Below are 22,779 nucleotides of genomic sequence, written 5' to 3' on the forward strand. Positions count from 1 at the left end.
ATTGAATATGAACGAGTTGATGACTTTTTAATGATTATAGTTTATACTTTGTATTCATATAATTTCTCATTTCTCGTCCCTGATCGTAAAATGGCTGCAGGAATTCTGACTAATGGCACAACCTACCCCACACTGGGGGAAAGTTGTGCCACAAAACCACTTTTATTTTTTTTAAAGCTATATTTCTCCAACAGTTTATTGAAGATCCAAAGTGATTGCGCCCAGGGATGCACAACATCCTAAACTATATGGACATATTTTAGTTAGAAGCATTCCTGTAATTCCCTTACGTAAAAGACACTTTTTGGCATTACTGACTCCCACTGTCCCCTATATGTAATTGTTTTTTTTTATTACAATATATATTGAACAATGAACAAAAACTGTGAAAAACAGTCTGGTTAGACTTAAGTATTCTTTTGTGCTGAATCCTTAACGATTTGTCCCCATTCTTGTGTTTTAACTTACCGATACTAAAAATCAAGTAGCTAAGTAAGCCTAGTTATGTATTATTGTAGTGTGTAACCGGCAGTGTTCACCCCCGTGATCGAATCCAAGTCACAATCAAGTATCCCGTGTATTCACTTCACCTGAGCTAAAAAAAAAGTTGCAATGACTGATTAATTCTTTATATTACATTGTACGGAATTATGTATACAGCACATGACGAGAGGAGAATTTTTTCAAATTAAAAATAATTACCGGTACATTGCAAAAAAAAAATATTTTTGCCTGGAGCAAATTAATGGCAGTTGCATCCCTTTCAATAGAGAAAGTAGATTTTAGATACAGTTGCAAGTGTGGTCACAGAACTAATCAAACTCAAAAGTCAAGGCACCACTGTATTCAGTATTTAAGGATTTGCATTTTACTTGTATATAACATGTGGTGCAACAAGTGCACTGGACTGATGGGAAGCCGGTCATGAGGGTAACATGGCCAGGAGACAAGAAGTCTCTTGAGTTGGCTCGACAACAGTCAGACGCATATTGTTTGGTCGGAACAAAGCCCCGTTTATTTGTTCTCGTAGGTGCTGGTATTTTTGGTCTCATCCTAATCTGCTCCTCCAGATGGTTGTGTGACTGCCCCAACCACCCTACCCCCACCGCCTTGTCCCCCGCATCGTTAAAAGTGTGGCACAGCTGGCAGAGCAAGTGAGCGGGAAAAACTACAGCTGAGAGCGGGTGCAAAGGAACGGAAATTTGTGACCACAAAAGTCAAAACATGACAACTATTAAAAAAATAAAAAATAAACATCGGAAGTAAAGTCTCACTGTCTCTTACCAAGATCTGTATTGGGGCCAGCCAACAACTGCTTGAACTTATCCAGACGTGACGCCTCCCTCTCCGTCATGGCCGGAGTGCCTGATGTGTTCTGGTCGGCCATGCGCGCCACGAGTGGGATGATCGGCCGGTGGGGCAGCGAGCGCTGTCTGTAGAGGGCTGCCTGCTCACCTGCTGCTTCTGCCACAAGAGGAAAATAAAGAGGATCAAGAGGTTACAGAAAAACACACAAGCTATGTATTTTGCCTGATGGATGAAAAGTCACAGTGCAAACAAGCGATGCGTGTGTGAATGAGAGAGAAAAAAAACTGATGCACAAAACCATAAACATTCAGGACTTAGTACTATTGGTTCACAGAATAACTTATTTCAAGCCTGGACCCATAGTAGGGATCCAATTGAAAAATCTAAATCACAGGTACATATGAAATTCTAAATTATTATACGATAATTGTCCCTCAAGTCACTGAATTGGTCCAGTAGTTTTGGTACTCTTCACAATATGAAAGGACCTGCAGCTTCACAAAAAGAGGACGACAGAACGCTTGTTGCACTGATTCTATTAATAGTTTACATACAGTATCGAAGCAGTACACAAGTATATCATGAATGAATGCAACTTGATAATATATGAATGAAAGGTTCCTTTTGAGGGGGCCATTTCAAGCTGGCTCGTTAGATGGGTTTTTAATCAAAAGAATGACCCATTTTACATTAGAGGAACGCGCCAAAGGCAAGATTATGTACTACATTGCAGCATGCCATCCAAACCTCCATTTTGAAAGCGATGTGACCATTTTTCTTTTCATGTTGTTTTGCTCCAAGCATGTTGCCTGGTGAAAATGACTGTAATTAGTGTTAGTGGCAGGTTTTTTTCTTTCTTCTTCTTTTTTTTCTCCCCAATGAGTTGCAGCAAGAAGTGCGTGATTCAAGTGTGAAGCCACCACGGCAGCAGGGAGAAACATTAATTCGGTCTGCCGGAGCCCACGTGTTCCAGATGCGCTCCAAAAGACTCAACTCACATGTAGACACAAAGACAACTGGTGAGTTGTGATTGTGCCATAGAGTAACCCCAAACAGGGATACAGGGACAGAAAGACGTGCTGAGTGACATCAATAGGCTCAATTCAGTGACACCGTTAAACATAAACACAGCGTACTGTTTACCCACATGCTGAACGCATCCGCCATTCATTTATTCAGGTTTGCATCTCTAATGTGACTTTTTGCATCATTCTCCCTGAAGGTGTCAAATAACTTGTCTTACATATGCGCATATCCGTGCGATCTGACGGCGCATGCAAGCCCGAGCTGCGCCGTCTCCAAGGAGATGAGAAGACGCGCCGGAGGGCAGCGGGCTGTTTATGTAATCATAACACTGCAATGAAAGTGATGGCAGACGACCCAACAGACTGCCAGATTCTACATGTTACATACCATCATAACTTTCTTTCAATTGTACTTTTGTAACAAGTTGTAGTGCTGTATACAAATATGGAAACCTCATTGACTCTGTCCTCCATGCGTTATTACAAATATAAAAATTCGCTTTTTTTCCCCCCTGTCCAGGCATTCACCGAAATAATTACATGTCTACAAATATTATGATCTATCTGAAATACGATACGATGCACTATATCATCTATAAGCATTAGGTTGTAAAATGAGTTTGAAATTTTATTACATTGTTAGAAATCTTATTTTGTGGTATATTTAACTATATATAACTGCAACTATAGAGATTTCTTATGGAGGGTGTCAATTACTCAGGCTTTTAGTAGGGATGTCAAAAATAGGCATTTTCGGTATTCAGACGAAATAAAATTAAAGCCGAAAGAATATGGCCGAAATAGGATGTGGTGACGCAAGCAAAAAATAAATAAATGCTGCAAGCAAGCATCTGTTTGAGTGTCGCTGGCGTTTCACCAGGTGAGTAACACCGCAAACCGGAGAAGGAGGGTCCGCTTGGTAAACTAGTGTACAGCATTTCAAAGGGTCGAAAAAAGAGAGCACTGCCAAGTACTGCACTACAGGTGAGCCACCATTCTCCTGCAGCGCCTTCCTTTTTTTCTTTGATTCAAACCATTCTAGCGCTTCCAATTTTCACTGGCATTCCAGTGGCCGTGCTAAACACTATAGCTCATGCTAGCACTATTGCTATCAACAGTTTTAAACAAGTAAACGCTTCAGCACTATCTTCCGATGACTCCAGCCCTACAGCACGCTGTGTGTGCAGACAGTTCCCAAAGCCGTGCGAATAAATGTATTTTTATTTTTAAACAGTGAATCTGTAAATGTACGGATTTTAAGTGAGCCGCACTGTGTTCCGCTCCAAATAAAAACACGTCATCCGCACCGCAACACACACATCCATGCAAACTACTGTACATTGACTATAAAGTGCAATCGCACCGCCATAAAATGCTCACCCCGCGTTTGGTGTTTAATGTAGGCTACCATTAGCCAAATTGTCTGAGGTGTGGACACATTTCAATTTATACTGTGCTTTGTTAAAATGCCAGTGTTAAATAAATGTTTTAAAATAATAATTTTCGGTTTCCGGTTTCTGTAAAAAAAAAATCATTTTGGTGCATCCCTAGTTTTTAGGTGACAGGTCACTTTCTTCATCAACTAGGGCTGAACAGCTAATCGACTTCAAACCCACATCGCAATGTCGTAGAACCAAATTTTCAAATGAAAATGGCTGCAATTTGGTGCAGAAAAAATGCACGTAATTTCAGTCAGTAATTATTTATTAGAAATATGTTTAATTTATTATATAGTGTCTACTGTCTCTTATAAAGCTGCTGATTTTTTAAATTTGTTTATTTATTTTTTTGCATAATTTTTTTTATTTTTTTTATGACTTATGGTTCATGCCACACTTGTTTGGTAGAATTTGGTTAATGAATGCTTAAAAGACTGCAAGTCAAAATGTTTAGTAAGTTGACAACTAACTGAAGCTGATTAATTAACTGTCTTTCATAATATTTTATGGTTCATTTGCCGTTATTTTAGCATAAGCCTCACGTATAAAACCAAAATCTTCATGTGTGTTTCTTGTGATACAGATTAATTTATTGCTTGTGTTTGTCAAAAAAGAAATACATGGGATGGGGACCTTGAAATTTTTTTTTTGCATATTAATCAGGGTTTTACCTGGGTACACCTGGCCACCTCCACCTAATTTGCTCACCACCTCCAGCCTGAGCCACTAATGTCGTTCAACATAGCGCTCCAGCTGTGTTGATTGAGCTCAGCAGGAATGCATTTTAACTGCAGTTGCAGTGTTGCGCCATTAAGAAGACGCTATATCAACCAACAGCAGTGCACCGGAAAGACCTGAAGCAACAATCGAAGAAGAAACAGCTATCTTTTTTCTTTTTCTTTTTACTTTAACGTACCGCAGAAAAAGATAATGGAGTAACCATTTTGCACACTCCCATTTCCTGGTTGCGAGGCAGAGGTGGCGCGCTCCAGCCATTGCCAAATTCATAAAAACATAGTATATACAATAAACATAATAGTGTTTTACAACAACGCTGAACTATATTTACAATTGAATACCTACTAGTGGATAATTTTTTAATGAGTAGTTAAAAAAATGGCAAAAATTAATGGCAACTTTGTATTCATATAATTTCTAATAAAATGTCTATAAAAGGAGGGCGGCCCATAATGGCCGCAAGTACCGATACCTTAAAATAAGACTGTATTGCACAGATGCGATACATGGTATCGATAGTCACCCATCATTGTCAGTCTGATATCACCTCTGCCTCAATTTGAGCCAGAAAAAAAAACATGAAAACGCAATTGCAATATTAGGCAAAATCGCAATTGGATAATTCAAAATCGGTCAGAGAATTACTGTCAGCTAGTGGCATTTTAGAGTCATTGCTGAAATATGTCAAATTTATGTGTGGATATAGTCATCGAATTTTACAGAGCAGCCACACCAATGTGAAATTTTTGGTACTTATTGCACTGTTACTCTCGCAAAAACTGCTATCATTCTGTGATGACAACACAAACAACAAAACCAAAGAAAAAGCAAAACACTTCTGTGGAGTTGATCCTTGAGATCCTCACTGAGCAAAAGCCTAACAAGATTTCCAGTATTTTTCCAGAACATTTTATTTCAACCCTTACCAGAGACATTCAAATTTTAAAGTTCAACTGTACAAACGTCTACGGAGTGGTAATCGATTCCCCCCCAACAACAAGCTCCCCGCTTCCGAATCATTTTAATGTAATAAATGCAAGTGCAGACGAGGGCTGCCGAGAACACTTCAAACATCAGAGAAGTTCAATTCTGGCCTGCCGTCAAGTTGCTCCGGCACTTCTCTCTAATGATGCACTGCCAGAAATCATTTGCATCATCTAATAGCATGTTTGCTGCTCACCTCACAGGCAGAACTCAAGAGTTTCACTGATTTTCTCCCCTATAGCCCCTAATTCCCCGCTTACAACTGAGAGTGATTACATAATAATGAGAATATAAAGATCACACCAGTCGACAGCTTTGGTAGTAAAGACTTCAACCTAAGTATGAGGAATTTGCATATTTGGCTTGATGTTCCTTTTGCTAATCTATGGCTTTTTAACACAGAGAGCTTAATTCAAGCGTCAAACCTGTAACAGAACATCCACATAAGTGACACATGAAAAACGGGCAGGCTTTTTTTTTTTCTTTAGAGGGAGTTAAGCGCCACTAACCTTTCGGTGATCCAATGGGAGCTTCACTGTGGGACTTCACCAGGCGACCGTCAGTGTCGATGCTGCCCTGGAAAGAGAAGGAAACCTCTGGACTGGTCAAGTCTCCGTCCTCATCTTCCTCATCCTCCTCATAATCATCCGCCGCCTCCTCTTGTGCGTCGTCGTCCTGGTGGGGCGACTCCGTGGGGTCGTCCAGCTTCTGTCTCTCCTGCAACTTGCTGTGATTCTCAATCACCTGCGCAGAGGATAGCCAAGGTATGGCATTTCACATGCTAGTGAGCGAAGAATCCCATCGTTACCTTATTGGCGGTCTCCATGACGACCTCGATGTTGAGGTTCTGCACGGCCATGGCCAGCAGCTCGTCGTCATCGTCCCCGACGTCCCAGGCATCGCTTGTGATGCTTTCGAACTCCTGGAACGTGGTGGCCTTCTTGGGCTTGCCTGGTGTGGCGGGAGATGGCCTCTGGCCAGCTTTAATCAAACTAGACGAATGGGGAGGGGGGGGAAAAAACATATTTGAGGGATCATAGGTAGTTGTGGGATTATAGTTTGCACTATATTCTGGTTTAAAACTATTCATATAAGAAATTATTAAACATTTTAGGGGTTGTCTACAATTTGCAGCACATCTTAGGACCAACGTCAAGATTCTTATTGTGCACCCCTTCATTCATCCAAATTGAATCAACAAAAACAAAAGTAGGGATGTTTGATACCACTTTTTTTCAGAGTGATCCCAATAGGAGTACTCAACTCGAGTAGTCACCGATACCACTTTTACTTTTGATACATAAAATTTCACCCACAAAAAGCAATGACAGATCATTTTAAAGAAAGACCCATATATATTATAATATAAAATGTTTCCTTACAACTGCATGAAAATGAATGTTTTTTTGCTATTTTTCTCGCTTCTGTAAATGATTGGCAGCTGTCGCTAGTACCGATACATTGAAACATTGGCCCGATACCTGGTATCGGTACTAATCATTCCCTAATAAAATGACAGCTGCATTCCATAGTTCATTTTACTGAATCCAGAAATGCAAAAATAACAAATCTTAAAATGTCATTTTCCCCCCCTCTCATCCTTGGTACCCTTGAAAGGTGCTAAACACATGAATAGATAAAGTTTGGATGTATTAATATTATTTGGGTCATGGAGAGCATGCCAAAATTGCCAATTAAAGAAAACAAAATCTCAGAGAAACTCTCGTTAAAAGAAAGATCCCACAAGTGACATGCACAAAGCACATAACTATAATTTTGCATAGCCTTTTACCTTTACAAATAAATAAATAAATAAATACTACTACTACTAATTGCATGCGTTAAATAATCAGGATAGCCCAAAAGTTTGGACATAAAATGCACATCATTAAGAAACAACATATTCAATGTTTTACTAAATCAAAATTAGGGATGGGCGGGTACCGAGTCCAGTTATCAACAGTTTAACACAACTAGATTTTCAGGTAAGGGCACTTCCTCGTTTTTCTTCTTCACAACAAGCCCTTGAAGAGGTATGACAATACCAAACAACTGCAGGACAATTGCAGTACCACTCCCCTCCCCACCCCACGCACACGCACACGCACACGCACAGAAAGTAAGTTGCACTTACTTAGCGTGAAGAAGTGGGTCAAAAGGTGGATGCTGTGCGCCATACACATGCTGAATGCTGAGGAAAGTGACAGAGAGACACCGAATGAACAGTCAGGGCGTCCATGCACATGCTGCTCTAAGCGATATCACTTGTACAGTGCAACAATTGTATTGTCAAATCAGAGCTCATTTGTGTTGTGGTGTCATGAGAGAAGTCTGTGATTGCGATAGCCGCTATTAGCATCGCATCTTTAGCCGGCTAGAATTTCAGCTATGAAGCGAATGTGGCGCACGCACAAGGAGCGTGATAAGTCGAGACTGTTCTATTTAACAGCTTGCCAGGGACTGGAAGTGAAACCTTGCGGCTGGATCTCAGCAGTGAGACTCCGGAGTGAATTAGCCTTGCTAGGCTAATCTAGCCTTCCTTAGGGGAAAACGTCACTCACCTGCCGGGAACCTTCGCCGCGTTTCTTTTCCAGAACTGCTTTTTGTTTCCGTCATTCGACATTTTTTCCTTCGGGTCAGACCGGTCCTAAACACAGACGTTCGGACGCTGTCGCTATTGGCAAAACGTCAAATTCGGCTTTATTTACACCAAGTTGCTTCCTCCAAAACTCAGAGCGCTGCCATGTTGATACTGGTTCATCGGCGAGTAAGCCCGTCTGTGATTGGTTGCAGCGGTATTTCCTCGTCGCGTGCCAATCAGAAGTGAGATCAGCTTGAGGAGCGGGTGACGTCACTATTCAATGTCGTGGCTTTGTTGACAAAGCGAAAAGCGGCGTCAATCAAATGGGAGACCACCAGCATCAGCACCACAAATAACGTGCAATTCAATTAAGTTAATGTAATATATTAATTTGTCAATTGTCTGAAAAAAATCGTGATATTTAAACACAAACACCAGTATTTTATTTTGGTAAATGCAGACTAACTTACTTTGTTGGTTGTTATTCTTAATGATTATATATGTGTGAATATTACTTTTTCCCCTCACAAGATGAATCAAGCATTCGTCCATCGATATATCTGGAAATATTCTAATCAACCTATTTTATGAAAGCACTACTAACTTAATAATTTAAATGCTCAGGGCTCATTTGACCATGCTTTCTGGTCTGGTGGCCTGGAGGGGGTGCTTCCCTTGTGACACGCATTATTATTTAGCTGATTTGCCTGGAAAGAGACGGAAGCTCCTGACCGCTTTGAGTCACGAAAAAGGTTCAAGTCAAACTGTATGCTCAAAAAAAAGCATGTAACAGTCACAAAAACTTTAGCAGATAACTTTCTTTCCTTCTGTTTTTCATAAAAGTGTTATATTACCGCGAGAGTGTTTTATCTTTTTAGTCCTATGCAAAAAGTCATTTCACAGGAATGGGACTAGGTGAGTCTTTTTTTTAATATGTTGTTAAGGACCCAGAGCGACCTTCTTCTTCTTTTTTCAGGGGTCTCATATTCCAAGTGGGACTCTGGCTTGCAATAACAACAATACACAGGCTGAGGTTGCTAGGTCATGAAAAAGAGAAAAGAAAAAGAAACAAAAACAGGGCCCCCTAGTGGCAGGTGCTTCTTTCCCTTGGCTTCATGAGAGTTGATTGGGCTGATGTGTAGTGTTTGTTTCGCTGTCAAACTCAAGCTAATGATTACTCACTCTGACCCTTTTCCTGGTGTGGTTTAATTCTACAAAACAGGTCACAACAGAATGAAGAACACATTATAGTTCATGTCTAACTGGATTTTACATGCATTCATGATATTATTATAGTGGCTCAACAAACTGCACTCTATGAGTTGTAGAAACTTTTTTTCTTACTGGTGCGAATCACCTCTCACTCATACAAAATCTTTGCACCAAACGAGTTCCCCTGACAGCATGAGGCAACACACACAAAACGAATGTACTGAGTGAGCTCAGTCTGTTATGGGGCAGCTGCAGAAGTTGACCAAATAATGGATAACCAGTATATGGTGCTGTTGTCGGAACTTTTCCACAAGTACGGGCAAGTACTGGTGACCCTTTATCGGGATTTTCTTACATGGAAGGACATTAGGAAGAACTTGAGGATAAGTTCTGGCAGCACTTCCCCAACAGGTAAGTCTATGCACAGAGGATTAACATATTACATGAAAGCAGCTTCTGTCTTTTAACTACAAAAAGTTTGAATATATATATATATTTTTTAAACAACTGACAACAATCATGAATAAGCAAGTTTTTCATATTCTTCTACTGTTTATGTCACAGTGTACCCATAGATGTATAATCAGTAATTATGGAAATTAGGTTCATGTTGTGTGTTTATACTGTATAATTTACGTGCAAAACAGAGGCAGGATAAGCAAACCCATGACGGCATCCATTATACGAACTGTACCACCATTTATGGCAATTTGGTCCTTCTGTATTAAACTATGTTTTTCTTTTTTGGGGTTATGTATCTATCTATCTCTATATCTATAATATATAGGGGCTAGTTGTATAATTGCAATTTTCTCCTCCAACGAAAAAGGGGAACACTAGTTTTCTTCGCATAAATGGTTGTGCACTGTCTGAGAAGAGAATAGCACATTGTGAGCTGCCAGTTATCTGTTTTGCACGAGCCAAGGTAAAAAATTTCAACCTCATACATTTTGAAACAGGCATCATACTTGACAAATTCTAGCAGCAAATCATGTGGACTTGTTAGAGGAGAGGTTCAGGCATCTTGTCATGTCTCAGTCATTGCTCTGTTTTAAGCTAACTTTAAACTAGAGCAAGTATTAGCCAACATGGTCGTTAGGGGCAACTTGTCTCAGTCATTTTCGGGTTTGTTGTCACATATGCAAAGAATGGGCCAATAAAAATTGCACTTCTGACAACTCGGTTTACATATGCCAGAATTGCCCTTCATATGTTGAGTCTGAAGAGTGAGGAAATTAGTTTGTTTCATAGTTTAAAAATGGATTTTCCAGTTGTTGGAACTACAGTATGCCCACGTCAGGTCTGATTTAAGTTTCATGATGAACCATCCATCCATTAACCGAAATGCTTTTTTTCCCCCTTTTTAAAAAAAAATAAATTTGAATTTAATCTCAAATTTCCAATTTAAGGGAAGCAAAAAAGGGCAACAGGCATTTGAGGCTGAGAGCTATGACCTACATGCCAGCAGTTCCTGAGTAATTTAATCTATTTCATAATATTTTATTTATGTTAAAGTTTGCTCAATGACTATGGTACATTTTCAAAATCAATGATAAACAATTTATCTGGCTGTAAAACAAACCAAAACAACAAAAACAGCAAAATAAGGATAATTTTGTTTTGTTTTATTAGTTGCAAAATCCAGTGTGACATCTTACCCGATATAGTGTGACAACTTACCCAATGGTGAGGCAACATGTCACATGTTCACTCCCTCTATTTGATGACTTATAACTCTGCACTGACACGAGGTATGAAAATGACATGAATACAATACATATACCTTAGACTTTGCCCTTTCATCTGGTATACATTTTGTTTATATATGATGTATTGATTCCAAGAAATATACAAAAGTATAAAAAGTGATACAACTAGCCCCGGTCTCCCCGATCCGACTTTTTGTGCAATCGATTATTAAATTGCAATTTGTGATCAATGATATGTAAGTCGTTATTAATGATCTTCTGTTCAAACATTTTTTGGCACGCGCCATCACAGCAGACATGGTATTAGCTCCGGGGCTAATATTTGCTCATGTAAACGAGTTCCCCAGTCTGAGATCATTGTAGCGTATCCAGCGGGGCACTTATCGTCGGCACACTTCACTTTAAACCTGGCCATTGACCTTCTTCAAAGTGGTATCAAGCGTCCTATTATATCTTGCCATAAACACTTCCTTTTATTAAACCGATGTTCCAAGTTGGTCACATCAAAATGTCTTCTGGTGATCATTGTGACCTGAGAGTGTCACCGGGAACTTGAAGGTGGGATTCAAAACTGGAGACAAATTGGATCAAAGTGGAGAATATGATGGAGAAAGGGAAATTGGGGAACTCTTGGAGAAATTTGAGTTATTTGAGTTTGCCTGATCATGTAAATAGCATGTCACAATGCACAGTCATTTTTAGAGGTTGAGTAGCTTTGCTTTATTTTCGTTTGATTTTATACAGTACAGTAGTAGTTTCCATCTCTCTGTCACTTTTTTTGTGATGATAATAAAAGGTTAAACTGTAGAAAGACTCTGGCTGCCTAATATTCCCAAGCACATGCCAACATAAATATAACCAGTGCAGTATGCTTCAATCAAGCAAATATTAACGGCAAAAGGAAAAACAATGACCAAAATAAATAAATAAAATAGAACCGGAAAAAAAAGAAATATATAAAAATGGTTAAAAATATATTTAATTAATTTTTTTATGAATATGTTTTTGGGGTGCAAATTGAAGAAGTGTGTTATAACAGCATTATAAATTCACCTTATTGGGACATAGGAAAGCTTCACTAATTTAAATCAAGAATTCAACTGTAAAATTAAGAAAAGCTAGATGAGTATGGTGTCATGATGGAACATGAGTGGATGAGGGATAGTGGACCCAAATGCAGGGAAACAGGGATCAAGTGCAATGCGTGGTACTTTTATTAACCATAGGGAGAAAGGTGAGCAGACAACCACGACTGGTAGGGGCGGGACTGGACTGCTCGCCATGACTGGACGGAACGTGAGTAGACTGGTCGCCATGAACGAGCGTGGCGTGATGACGACGCAGTGTCGCAGTTTGATGACGTATGCGCCAATTCTCGCGTGACTGTGCGCGTCAGTCTGTCGACAACAATGGCGGATGGCCGCGTCATGGTCGTTTTGCGCAGCCTCCTTAACTTGCTTTTGCAGCAAAATATTTTGCTTTTTTATTCCCATGTTCAACAAGCGGTGTTGTACTTGAATCACGCGCCATTGTCACTTCTCCTTTGTTCGTCTTTTTCATGTTGTTTTGATACATGCAAAGTTTGTTCTGTAGATAGCAATAAAGTTAGATAAAACAGTGTTCGTCTTCTTCGCTAATTCTTCTTCTACGCTTTCCGTTAATTCCCTGTGGCTGCGCTGCAGCGCCACTCCAGACTTGGCATATACATTACAGCCGTTAAACGTCCTCAGCGTCTTCTTTTGGACACACGCAAGTCTTGAAATGCTTCTGTGTGTACGAGCTTTGTTTGAGGCACAAAGCTGGCTTTGCTTTCGTCTGGACGGGGCCTAAATACACCAACACTAACTCTTTGACTGCCAGACGTTTTCAGAAAAGGGATGCCGCCAGTGCCAGCCGATTTAAGCATTTTGACTGATTTTCAAGGTCCACAGAAAATGTTCTGTTTGGACTATGGAAACACACGTACTACCAAATGAAAGATTGGACTTTCATCTTTCATCAGAAAAAAAGAGTTTGTTTCTACCTTATTCCGTTCTTTAGTAATCAACAATAGAAAATGGTTAGTTTGACCCAATTTCGCCTGTGTTGGACCAAAATACGGAGAAATCAAGCTTTTAGTGAAACGATATTATTTCATGCATTCTAGTGAATTTGACACTTCTTTTTGTCCATGAATGATGCCACAAACACCTAAATAGTGCTTTACTTCTATAAAACACTACCACCAAGAATGAAAAAGTGTTTTTTGATAGCAAAATACGTTTATTTACATTCAACAGTGTAACAATTTGACAACAATTTGGCAAACTATTTACAAATGTGTGCAACTGTGGTGCTATTTACAAATATGTGGATGTTTCAACGACAGTTTTTCTTTGTGTAACACTCTCCTGCGTGCAAGAAGACGCAACAGCATTTGCATGATCCATTTTATCCACTCCATTCATGGTGGCATCGTAGTCCAGAAACAGTGTCTTCTCCGTGATCAGACTGTACCCGCTCCTCCGATGAATATGCATTGGACTCGGGGTACTCTTCATTGTCCGATCGAATGTCCGCTTGTGCAGCTCCGCGTTTTCCGGCGTTAGCAGCGCTAGCCGGTGAGGCTTTATGACGAGAGAATAACGGCCGCGTATAGCTTCCAACTCCGGCGAGGTTGACCATCATCATCATCATCAATGTGCATTGGTCGATGCTTTTCGACTACTCTCCATCGCCCGATCGAATGTCCGCTTGTGCAGAAGTACCCGGCCGGCTATTGTGCGCGTTTTCCGGCCTTAGCAGCGCTAGCCGCGCGTAGCCGGTGAGGCTTACTACGTGATTGTAAACACGTCCAGGCTTCCAACTTTGGCGTCAAACTCGCAGTCATCATCATCATCATCATCAATCTGCATTGGTCGATGCCAACTCTCCATCGCCCGATCGAATGTCCGCTTGTGCAGAAGTACCCGGCCGGCTATTGTGCGCGTTTTCCGGCCTTAGCAGCGCTAGCCGCGCTAGCCGCGCGTAGCCGGTGAGGCTTACTACGTGATAGTAACAGGCCAAAGCTTCCAACTTTGGCGTAGAGCTCGTTGTCATCATCATCGTTGACATCAATGCGCTTTTTAGTATTGATTGATGCTTTCCGTCTTTGAAAAAAATGCTCAAGCTGAGCTGCTTGTAACCGGTTGCTTGGTCAAGCCATTGTGGCTTGGATCAGCCATTGTCTCCTCAACACTCTAGCTCCGCCTCACGTCTTCTACTGACGCCCACGGTGGGCGGCCCATCCAACCTTGTGCAAAGAGAGTCATCGCTGCCCTCTAGGGGCCAAAACGAGTCTTTGACTAATCAGATCAGCCTGATTCTTTCAGCACAGCTGCCCAAGGCTTTCCTGCACCCGTTTTTGAAAAAAAAAAAAAAAAACATAGGGGACGTCTTTTAACGTCCTCGGCGCCCTTCCCTAGGTTTATGCTAAACGTTTTATAACGTTTATGGCAGTCAAAGAGCTAATGAGACACACCTGGGGAAGGGAAGACACACACAGTTTGACGTGGTTAGACATAATGAGACAAGGGAAGAAACCAGGAACACAAGACAAAAAACACCAACCACAGACAAAAACAAAAAGAACACCCATAACAAAGAAAAACCCAACCCCCATAGAACCGAAACATGGCATTTGGAACATATTCACTCTCCATGTCCTATGTTGTTTTTTTCTGTTGCAGCTGTCTTCTTCTAATTTGTAAAAATATCCCCGGGACATTTGTCTGTTTTTTTCAAGATACAGGATACTAGTTCCATGCCCACCATTTTGGAAATAATCCTATTTGGTATGCAAATGATGAGTGGGAGGGATTGTTGTTTTTGTCACATACAATATACTCCCAAATGTGTGTATTAAAATGACACGATGATGGATGGAAAAGCAGATACGGGTTTAGCCAGAGTAGAACAATTACTCACAGATTGTATCACGGGGAACTTTGTCATACATTTGACACAACAGCCTCACTTTGGCCTGTTTTTCATGTTTGTCCTCCCTTCAACCAGGCATCAAGTGCATGTAACTGCCAAGAGGACTCATTATGAATAGTAAACGTCACTTGTGCATCGTAGCTGCAAACCGCAACAGCGTTGCTGACATTCAAGTGGATTTTCTTGAATCAGAACAGCTGTCAGTCACATGCAGAGGCGGATATTAAAGAGGGGATCCTGAGTTTTCAACACACAGTCCAAACACAATCCACTGCAGCGGCAGGCCCTCGGAGTCTTAAGGAAATGTCCATATAATGCTTCATACCTTCCTCGGATATACAATGCAAGCTCTCACCTGGAAGGGAGATCTTTAAAAAAACGGGCTCTCGCCTTCAATTCACTATGCTCAGTGAGAGACGCAACCTCAGGCCCACTAAAGCCTCACATATCTCTCTGCTGGCCCGCCGGCGGAGGGGGGTGTCAGGATATTTGCTTCTCTGTTAAAAGGTAAAGCCGGATACAGATCCACAATCGCTTAAAGCAAATAAGGAAGTTTGGGGCTAAGTCTAGTGATCAAAATCCTATTCAAAAAAATAAAAATAACTTTGATTGACGAATAATAACAATCAGAATCAAAATGGCTTTATTGTCATTGCACCAGGCGTAGAAAAAAAACAATGATCAACAAGGGGGATACAGAACAGCAGTCTTGCGTTTTCACAGATGAAAATAAAAACATAAGAAAGGGGAAGGGGAAAAAAACAACAGCCCCCTCTGTAAGAGGAGCACAGTATAGATTTGGGGGAAGAAAAAAAAACAGCATCTGGCGTCATCAACATCGAGGAGAATTTTTTTTTTTTAAATGTTCGTTTTGGGAACAAGCCGACAATAATTCAGTCAGCCTTGAGTCTTTCACTGGAACTCGTGTAAATGTTGACAAGCCGGTTCCATCAAATATGGCTGGCAACTTTTCCATTTCCAATCAAACTGCCTGCATCTTCCGAATTTTGTGATAAATCAGCAAATCCCACAATTCCCAACGTATGCATCTTTACATCCTTGACAGAACGTATCAACAGGCATGCTATTTTCCACTGCTTCCAAGAATATCCAGCTGTGAATGTTTCATCCTGACAAGCAGGCTCCCCTTTTCCTGCTTTTCTCAGAGATAAAATTGCGTTGAGTGACGAGCTAACCAATTCCATAATTTGAGTTTCATAAGAGAAATAATAAGAATTTCTTAATATTTCATGATTGTTTTGAGTACTCCCCTCCCTTCTCATGTAATGGAGAGTGACAAGAGTGATGCTTTTAACGCTTTTTAGTTGAGGACAAAAATATTTGCAGTATGTTGATGACAAAATGTTAAAGTCCCAAATTGAAGCAATGGAATTCATCGAAAAGTGTTTGTTTCCTGTCCTCACTTGGAAATCTCAACCGGTTGAGTAAGTTGTTGGTTTTGGAGACTCATTGTTGTCAGAAAGCAAACGTGGACGCGCAAGTTGAACCACATTGTTTGACTAGTGCGTAATTTTGGTGTCAATTACAGGAGGTGAAGGAGCAGGTGGATCTGGAAAGGGTAGCTCTTCTTTCTCGCCATGGCTGGCTCCCCAGCTGGAGCTCAAGCATCGCACCTGTAGCGATAGTCAGCTCTCCTGTTATACCTTCCACCTTGCTTGTCCTCTCGTCTCCATCTGTTTGCCTAAGCGCCGGTCGAGCAAACCCATTGTACCGCACGTCGTGTTTGACAGTCCGCTGCCAAGTGTACGCGGGCAGATCTGTGCTTTGTAATCTAAAGCCGGCGCTCAATGCGCAGGCCTGTCTGTACGTTGAGAGACGGCTGCAGAGGGGGGAGCGATATGGGCGAGGAATGCCAGAAAACGACAGCTGGAGATTGGGTAAACTGCAGGTTTATGCCGCATTACAGCCGGCAATATGGGCACTTTCATTACCGTGATTGTATTTATTTACCTGCTGCAGCTGGGGGTCAATAGACAGAGGAGGGAAGCTAATTACACAATGAATCAATGCAAAAGGGTGGAGACCTTCTGGTGAGGTGAGGGATGAGGGAAAAAAAGTGCATTACTATCCTCATCATTCACATTTTAGCACTTGTGTTAAGCTTACCTTTTTAATGTATGGCAAAAATGAGCACTTCATCTGCTTATCTTCTCCATCGCATCCGAGCCTCTTGGAGGGAGATGTGTGAGAAGGAAAATGGCAAGGACTTAAGCATAGAACGCAGCAAGAGCGAGCATTTCCTTTAACGTGTGCTGGCTTGTCCTCTAACACATTGTTGCTGCCAACTCGCAGTACCGGCAAAGGGATTACATAGCGTACAAGCAGGGGGTGGACAGGGCATGGGAGTGGAGCTGAATATGAATAAGACAGCTTTTTGTCAGGCTGAAGGAAGGTGAGGCCCGGCGGGCTCAGTTTTGTACATACACCAAGTCGTATCCATCCCAGTGTAACAGACCAGACAAACCTCTTTTTATGGAATCCTGTCAGATGGGATGCCACTTTGTCTTTTGGTCATCAGGATGAGCAGAACCTGCCTAACCACAAAGAAAGAAACCACAGCACTATCAATTGTTGTTATCATGCAGAATGGCGCTCTTACGGCGGTTACAATTACTTCCAAACGACTTTAGATCGCATCCTAAGCAACCATTACATCAGCATTAAGGTCCTTTTTGTTTCACATTTATAGGATAGCGTTCCGTCCTTGTTAATTACTATTGGAGCCCTTTAAGGCTGTCACTCATTCAGCTCCATTCATTATGTAATGTGACACTAACAACAAATTGCTATAAGTACCGTTTTATGAGGCAGGCATTAAAAATGACTTTTGTCATGTGCTTACAGACTCATTTTCTATTAGGGAATCAAAGAAGTCCGTTTTTTTGGTGTTGTCACACATTACAATAATCTAGCTCATATGACAGAATCAAAACAAGTGGCATGAGCCTGAGGATTTCAATTACATTGACTCTGAGACCAAAAAGTGCCTTACTTACATTTATATGACACACATGCCATGAACTATTTTATTAAAAAATAAAATCCAGGAACTATTATATAATCCATGTGTAAGTACCTTGAACAAAGGTAGAGTTGTCCCTGGAGAAGTGGTAAACAAGATTGTGCAAGTTAGTGTGTAACCGGCAGCCCCCACCCAGGGATCGAACCCACACCGCCAGCAAGCCTCCGCTGTATGAACGCAAAGCGCTTCTGTTGAGCTAAACCTCGGCGACGGCATCACATCTCAAGACACTATTTCAAGGATTATGTTCCTCGGCATGACACGATGACATGACAGGACATGACTCAATCAAATATAAATCAGCACAATTTTAGGTTACCCCAAAATGTATTAAACACCTGATTCACTTTTTGGGCCCCAGTAATGACAAATTGATTATGGAGGCGCCATATAGACAAAAGAGGTAATGTTATGCCTGAAGGAAGACTACATTTCCCATGAGGACAAGCGTATTGCATCGTTTTTGAGCTCACGCCAGTGATTGAAACCCGGGCCATTGTTGAACCTTGACTGTCCTTTTATCCGGGAAGCTTCCCTTTTTCTTCTTTCTTTTTTGTCTCCTCAGACAAAACTTTTCAGTTGTTTTGCAGCTGCTGCCAGGAAAGTAGTAATTGTGCGTCGACATTCATATTGACTTCTGTCTTTGTAAACGAATGTGTAAAAAAGGAAGTCACGTATGCCATAAAGCACATTTGTAGTTTTTTGTGTGGCGGTGTTCCTACCATCCTCCTCAAAGTTGCTTAGTGCCAGTAAATATGATACAGACCCCCTCAGGCCATGGCAAAGGTACCATTTAACTAGTTTTAAGTTGATGTTTCACCAGAAGAGTTATGAAAATATTTTATTAAGGTTGAAAAGTTCCTAGTGCTACTTTAAGTCTTGTCTTCAACCTACTTTTTCAGTCCAAGACCAAGAGCAAGAAAATATTTTTTCCCCTCTTCACTTGATAATCTCTCCACTCACACACTCATCACGGTTCCCAAAAAACTGACATTGAGCAGCGAGGCGACCTATTGAGCTCGAAAGCAACACACTGAGCCGCGCGGCATGAATAGGCTACTCACTGTGGCCGAGTGCCATTACTAAGATCCTTCTGGAGCACAAAGGGAAAGGATGTCAGAGCAGAGCAGAGAGGATCTGGGCCTTGTATGGCCAAGGGGCTTAGCATGTAGCTTAGAGGACTTGACTCGGCTCAAAACTTGGGCAAATGTGCATGTGGAGAGGATGTGTTCTGTATGTGTGTGTGCTGATGGGATTATTGTGTACTTTTGTGCGCAAATCCAATGGTGTGTGTGTGTGTGCGCGTGTGTGTGAGTGAGTGCGTGCATGCGTGCGTGTGTGGCGGGGTTCCAGTGGCAGTGATATGGGAATGCCATCTACTGTTTCAAATTGCTTACCAAAGATGTTAAAATTCCGGCACTTCTTATTCTAGTTGAGGTCACTTGTTGCTAGGCAGAAAATAATCCCAGATTGTCTTCCTCTTGCATGTCACTTTAAAATAGGGAGTAAAAGCATTATCAGCACTATCATAAACAAGATAACAAGATAACATTACACGGGTGAAGTCACGTTGACTAATGTCGTATGATTACTGTATTGAGATTATTGGTTATACATACACACACATTTTCTCCATTAATCATCTACGTTTGCTTATCTGTTACACCTATTAAATAAATAACGTGTCTATTTTGTCAGCATATTAGAATACACGTGCAGCATTTTTGAGGGGCAGTTCCCATGTAACCTGATGAGACGTGTAATTAAGAGTAATGAAATCATTCTGTACATGCGCTGTCTGAATTCCATTTACATTATGTTGAAATTGTTGGAGTGAATGTCATATTACCCCTGCACCGCTATTCCCCTCAAGGCCATCACTCTTCTGCCTATTTGTCAAAGTGTGAATATCGATGGCCGTAAACTTATTCATGCCCGCACGCCGCATCATCTTTATTTGAGAAGGAAATGAAATCCCATTCCTGGCCAGACTCCCCGGAGAGAAATAATATGTCGCGGCGCCCGCCATCCATTTTGCCATATCAACTTCATAATTCGGCAGGGAGAGACGGGGAGGAATGAATGCGCCAGAAAGTTGAAGAGGTCAGTTCAACTACGCATGTGAGGTCCTTTCCCATCACTAAGCTGTTCTTTTTCAACGAGACCAACTCAGAGCAGGTTACAAGACTTGATAAACGTAAAAAAACTACTTGGAAATGAGCCTTCAAGACCCTGCAAAGTGAAAATTAAACAAGTCTTCTAAATATGACACACCACAGAGAAGAGTGTTTTCTTCACAACGCTGCCAAATTTGAGCTGTAACATATGCCACTGTTCCACCGTGAGGCTTTTCCAAGCCGAAACAACAAGGCGCTCTAAAGTGGCCACGCCTGCCCGAAACCCCAGTTCATGAGTAGAGTGTAGGCTTAGATAACTAAATACATGTCACCAGATAACGGCTTTTCTAATTGTTTTCCTTCTATTTTGTGACCCTTAAGACAATTTGTTTCCATCTTTTCAAGTTGTGTTTTTGTAAAACTAAATCAATCAATCATTTATTTCATTCATTTGTAAAAGAAAAAAGACAATATCTAGTAATATTTAAATTCAAAGTAAAATAAAAGAAATTAAAGAAGTGAAACAAAAACACACACAATGAATGACAGCGAGTGGTCAAAACGCTTTCAGTGTAACAAAACTACAAAATAATTCAACTGCGTGTCCTTGTGCTATATATTTTTTTGCAGTAATTGTGCTTTTATACATTAAAAAAAATCATACAAATAGACTGAGAAGATATTGTTTTACAATCCAGATTGTTCCACAGACTGACACTTTGATGAGTTGAAATAAATCTTTCTTTTTGTTTTGTTCTATATTTAGGTTTTGAAAAAATGTCTGTTCCTCTTAATTTGTACTCACTTTCCCTTTTCATAAATTTAGTTTGTATATTAACTGGTAACATTTCATGATGGGCTTTATAAAATATTTTAAGGTGGTAAAACTCCATCAATTCATTACATTTTAAAGTTTTTAATTGTATAAATATTGGATTTGTGTGCTCTCTGTATCCACAACCGAAAACGACACGATTAGCACTTTCCTGTAAAAGATAGATGGATTCAGTGTAGGTTTTGGCTGCGCACCCCCACACTTCAATGCAATAGGTCAGATACGGAACAATCAATGAATTATATAACAATAACTAAGCATTCTTGTTCAATGATTCTTTAACCTTGTGTAACACATCTACGGTTTGTGATACCTTAGATTTGACATATTCTTTATGCGCTTTCCATGCTAAATGTTCATCAATAATGATACCTACAAACTTAATTTCATTAGTATTTTCTATTTCTATGCCTTGCACAGTCAGTGTTGCTTCGACATCCATATTTCTACAACTGAAAATCATAAATCTGGTTTTACTAATATTTATAGACAGTCTGTTAGCATTGAACCACTTTATAATATTCTTAAACGCTTTCTCTATTACTCGTACTCCATTATATATGTTTTTTACCCGGCATAAAATTAAGTGGTGTCATCTGCAAACAAAATACATTTTAACAATTTCAAAATTAACATAAAGAAGAAAAGCTACTGGCCCCAGAATTGATCCCTGTGGCACCCCACAAGTTACATAACTGTGTTTTGATTGCAAACTCTATTGCAAGAAGCATGCATACTTTTTATTTAAGTTTTCCGCAAGTTTTTAGGGGCATCTGGAAAACCATTCATGACGAGACTGGATTGGCAAAAGATTGACTGTGCAACAGCGCCCTGAATTTCCATGCTCACTTCCTTTCAAGTAGTACATTAGTCCTTATTAAATTGTTTGATGTAACCGCCAGCAAGTCTTCTGACAATCCATCCCATCCCGTCTGTCTCACTCTCCACGGACCAACGGAAACCGGATCACGCTCTACTTAAAAAAATCTTTTCATGAACAAGCCTATCTAAAAGATGCACAGGTCCTTTTCATCAAAATATGGAGCCTTTGGAAAATGAGTATCTTAAATCGCCTTCCCGTGGGAAAGTCGGACAACGGGATGCGATTCCTTCAGCAAACACTCGCAGGATCTCTTGGGACGTGGCGGCATTTTTTCCTGCCCATTCATTTCCGTGGTAAAATAAGATGATACCTGTACATTTCCTTGCTCTCGTCTAGGCCCACATATCCATTACATTATCTGTGTAATCCTGTGTGAAAACCAGCAAATGAACAAACAAACAACAAATATGAAAATGATGAATATTTCCATTGCTTGCCACTGGAAGGTGGGAATACGTTTCATATTCATCAAACGGGCGCTTTGTCTGCGTATGTACGAACAAACAAGTACAAAACTCATTAAGCAGACGATCAGCGAAAAAGCATCACGCCCTCTGGGTGTGAGTATGTAAAGCTGGTTGAATAATTTACGATTGTGATAATGTCTCCACAGCTCACGATCACGCTGTGCATGTGTGCGAAATCGTGGCCGTGCACAAGGCGGACTCGAGCAACCAGACGAAGGCAACAAAGCACCTTCAGCTCAATCCACATGCATTCACAGGTACCAATATTGTACACACTCAACATGTCTCAATAGTCAGCGCACACTTTGACATGACGTTACATTCAGACAGACGTGGGAGCTATGATGATTGCAGTTTTTCCATGAATATCATTCGTTTGACCATGGCTCGCTAATTGTCATTGGAGCGACGTTGAAAAAGAAGCTTTTCTGTCTTAGCAGCAGTTAGAGAAGATTTAATTTCAAGCGGAAGGTTATCATGC

General features: G+C 40.7%; 2 protein-coding genes across 4 annotated transcripts in view; one reads left to right on the forward strand and one right to left on the reverse strand.

The window, feature by feature from the left end:
- Positions 1 to 8,254, reverse strand: part of tbc1d22a (TBC1 domain family, member 22a) — an 88,447-nt gene extending 80,193 nt beyond the window's left edge. For all 3 annotated transcript variants that reach the window (XM_086060320.1, XM_086060321.1, XM_086060322.1), the window contains exons 1-5: positions 8,056 to 8,254; positions 7,629 to 7,685; positions 6,303 to 6,486; positions 6,004 to 6,238; positions 1,285 to 1,464 (exon numbers count right to left, since the gene is read on the reverse strand). In XM_086060320.1, the coding sequence (XP_085916446.1) occupies positions 1,285 to 1,464; positions 6,004 to 6,238; positions 6,303 to 6,486; positions 7,629 to 7,685; positions 8,056 to 8,117 (718 nt within the window). In that variant the 5' untranslated portion in view covers positions 8,118 to 8,254. The remainder of the gene's footprint in view (positions 1 to 1,284; positions 1,465 to 6,003; positions 6,239 to 6,302; positions 6,487 to 7,628; positions 7,686 to 8,055) is intronic.
- A 1,231-nt stretch (positions 8,255 to 9,485) lies between these two features.
- Positions 9,486 to 22,779, forward strand: part of cerk (ceramide kinase) — a 32,732-nt gene continuing 19,438 nt past the window's right edge. Inside the window, exons 1-2 of the mRNA XM_086060277.1 lie at positions 9,486 to 9,698; positions 22,445 to 22,555. Coding sequence (XP_085916403.1) covers positions 9,557 to 9,698; positions 22,445 to 22,555 — 253 coding nt within the window. The 5' untranslated portion in view covers positions 9,486 to 9,556. The remainder of the gene's footprint in view (positions 9,699 to 22,444; positions 22,556 to 22,779) is intronic.

Source organism: Leptonotus elevatus, chromosome 17 (assembly GCF_054856555.1).
Source record: "Leptonotus elevatus isolate MCC_2025b chromosome 17, RoL_Lele_1.0, whole genome shotgun sequence".
NCBI lineage: Eukaryota > Metazoa > Chordata > Actinopteri > Syngnathiformes > Syngnathidae > Leptonotus > Leptonotus elevatus.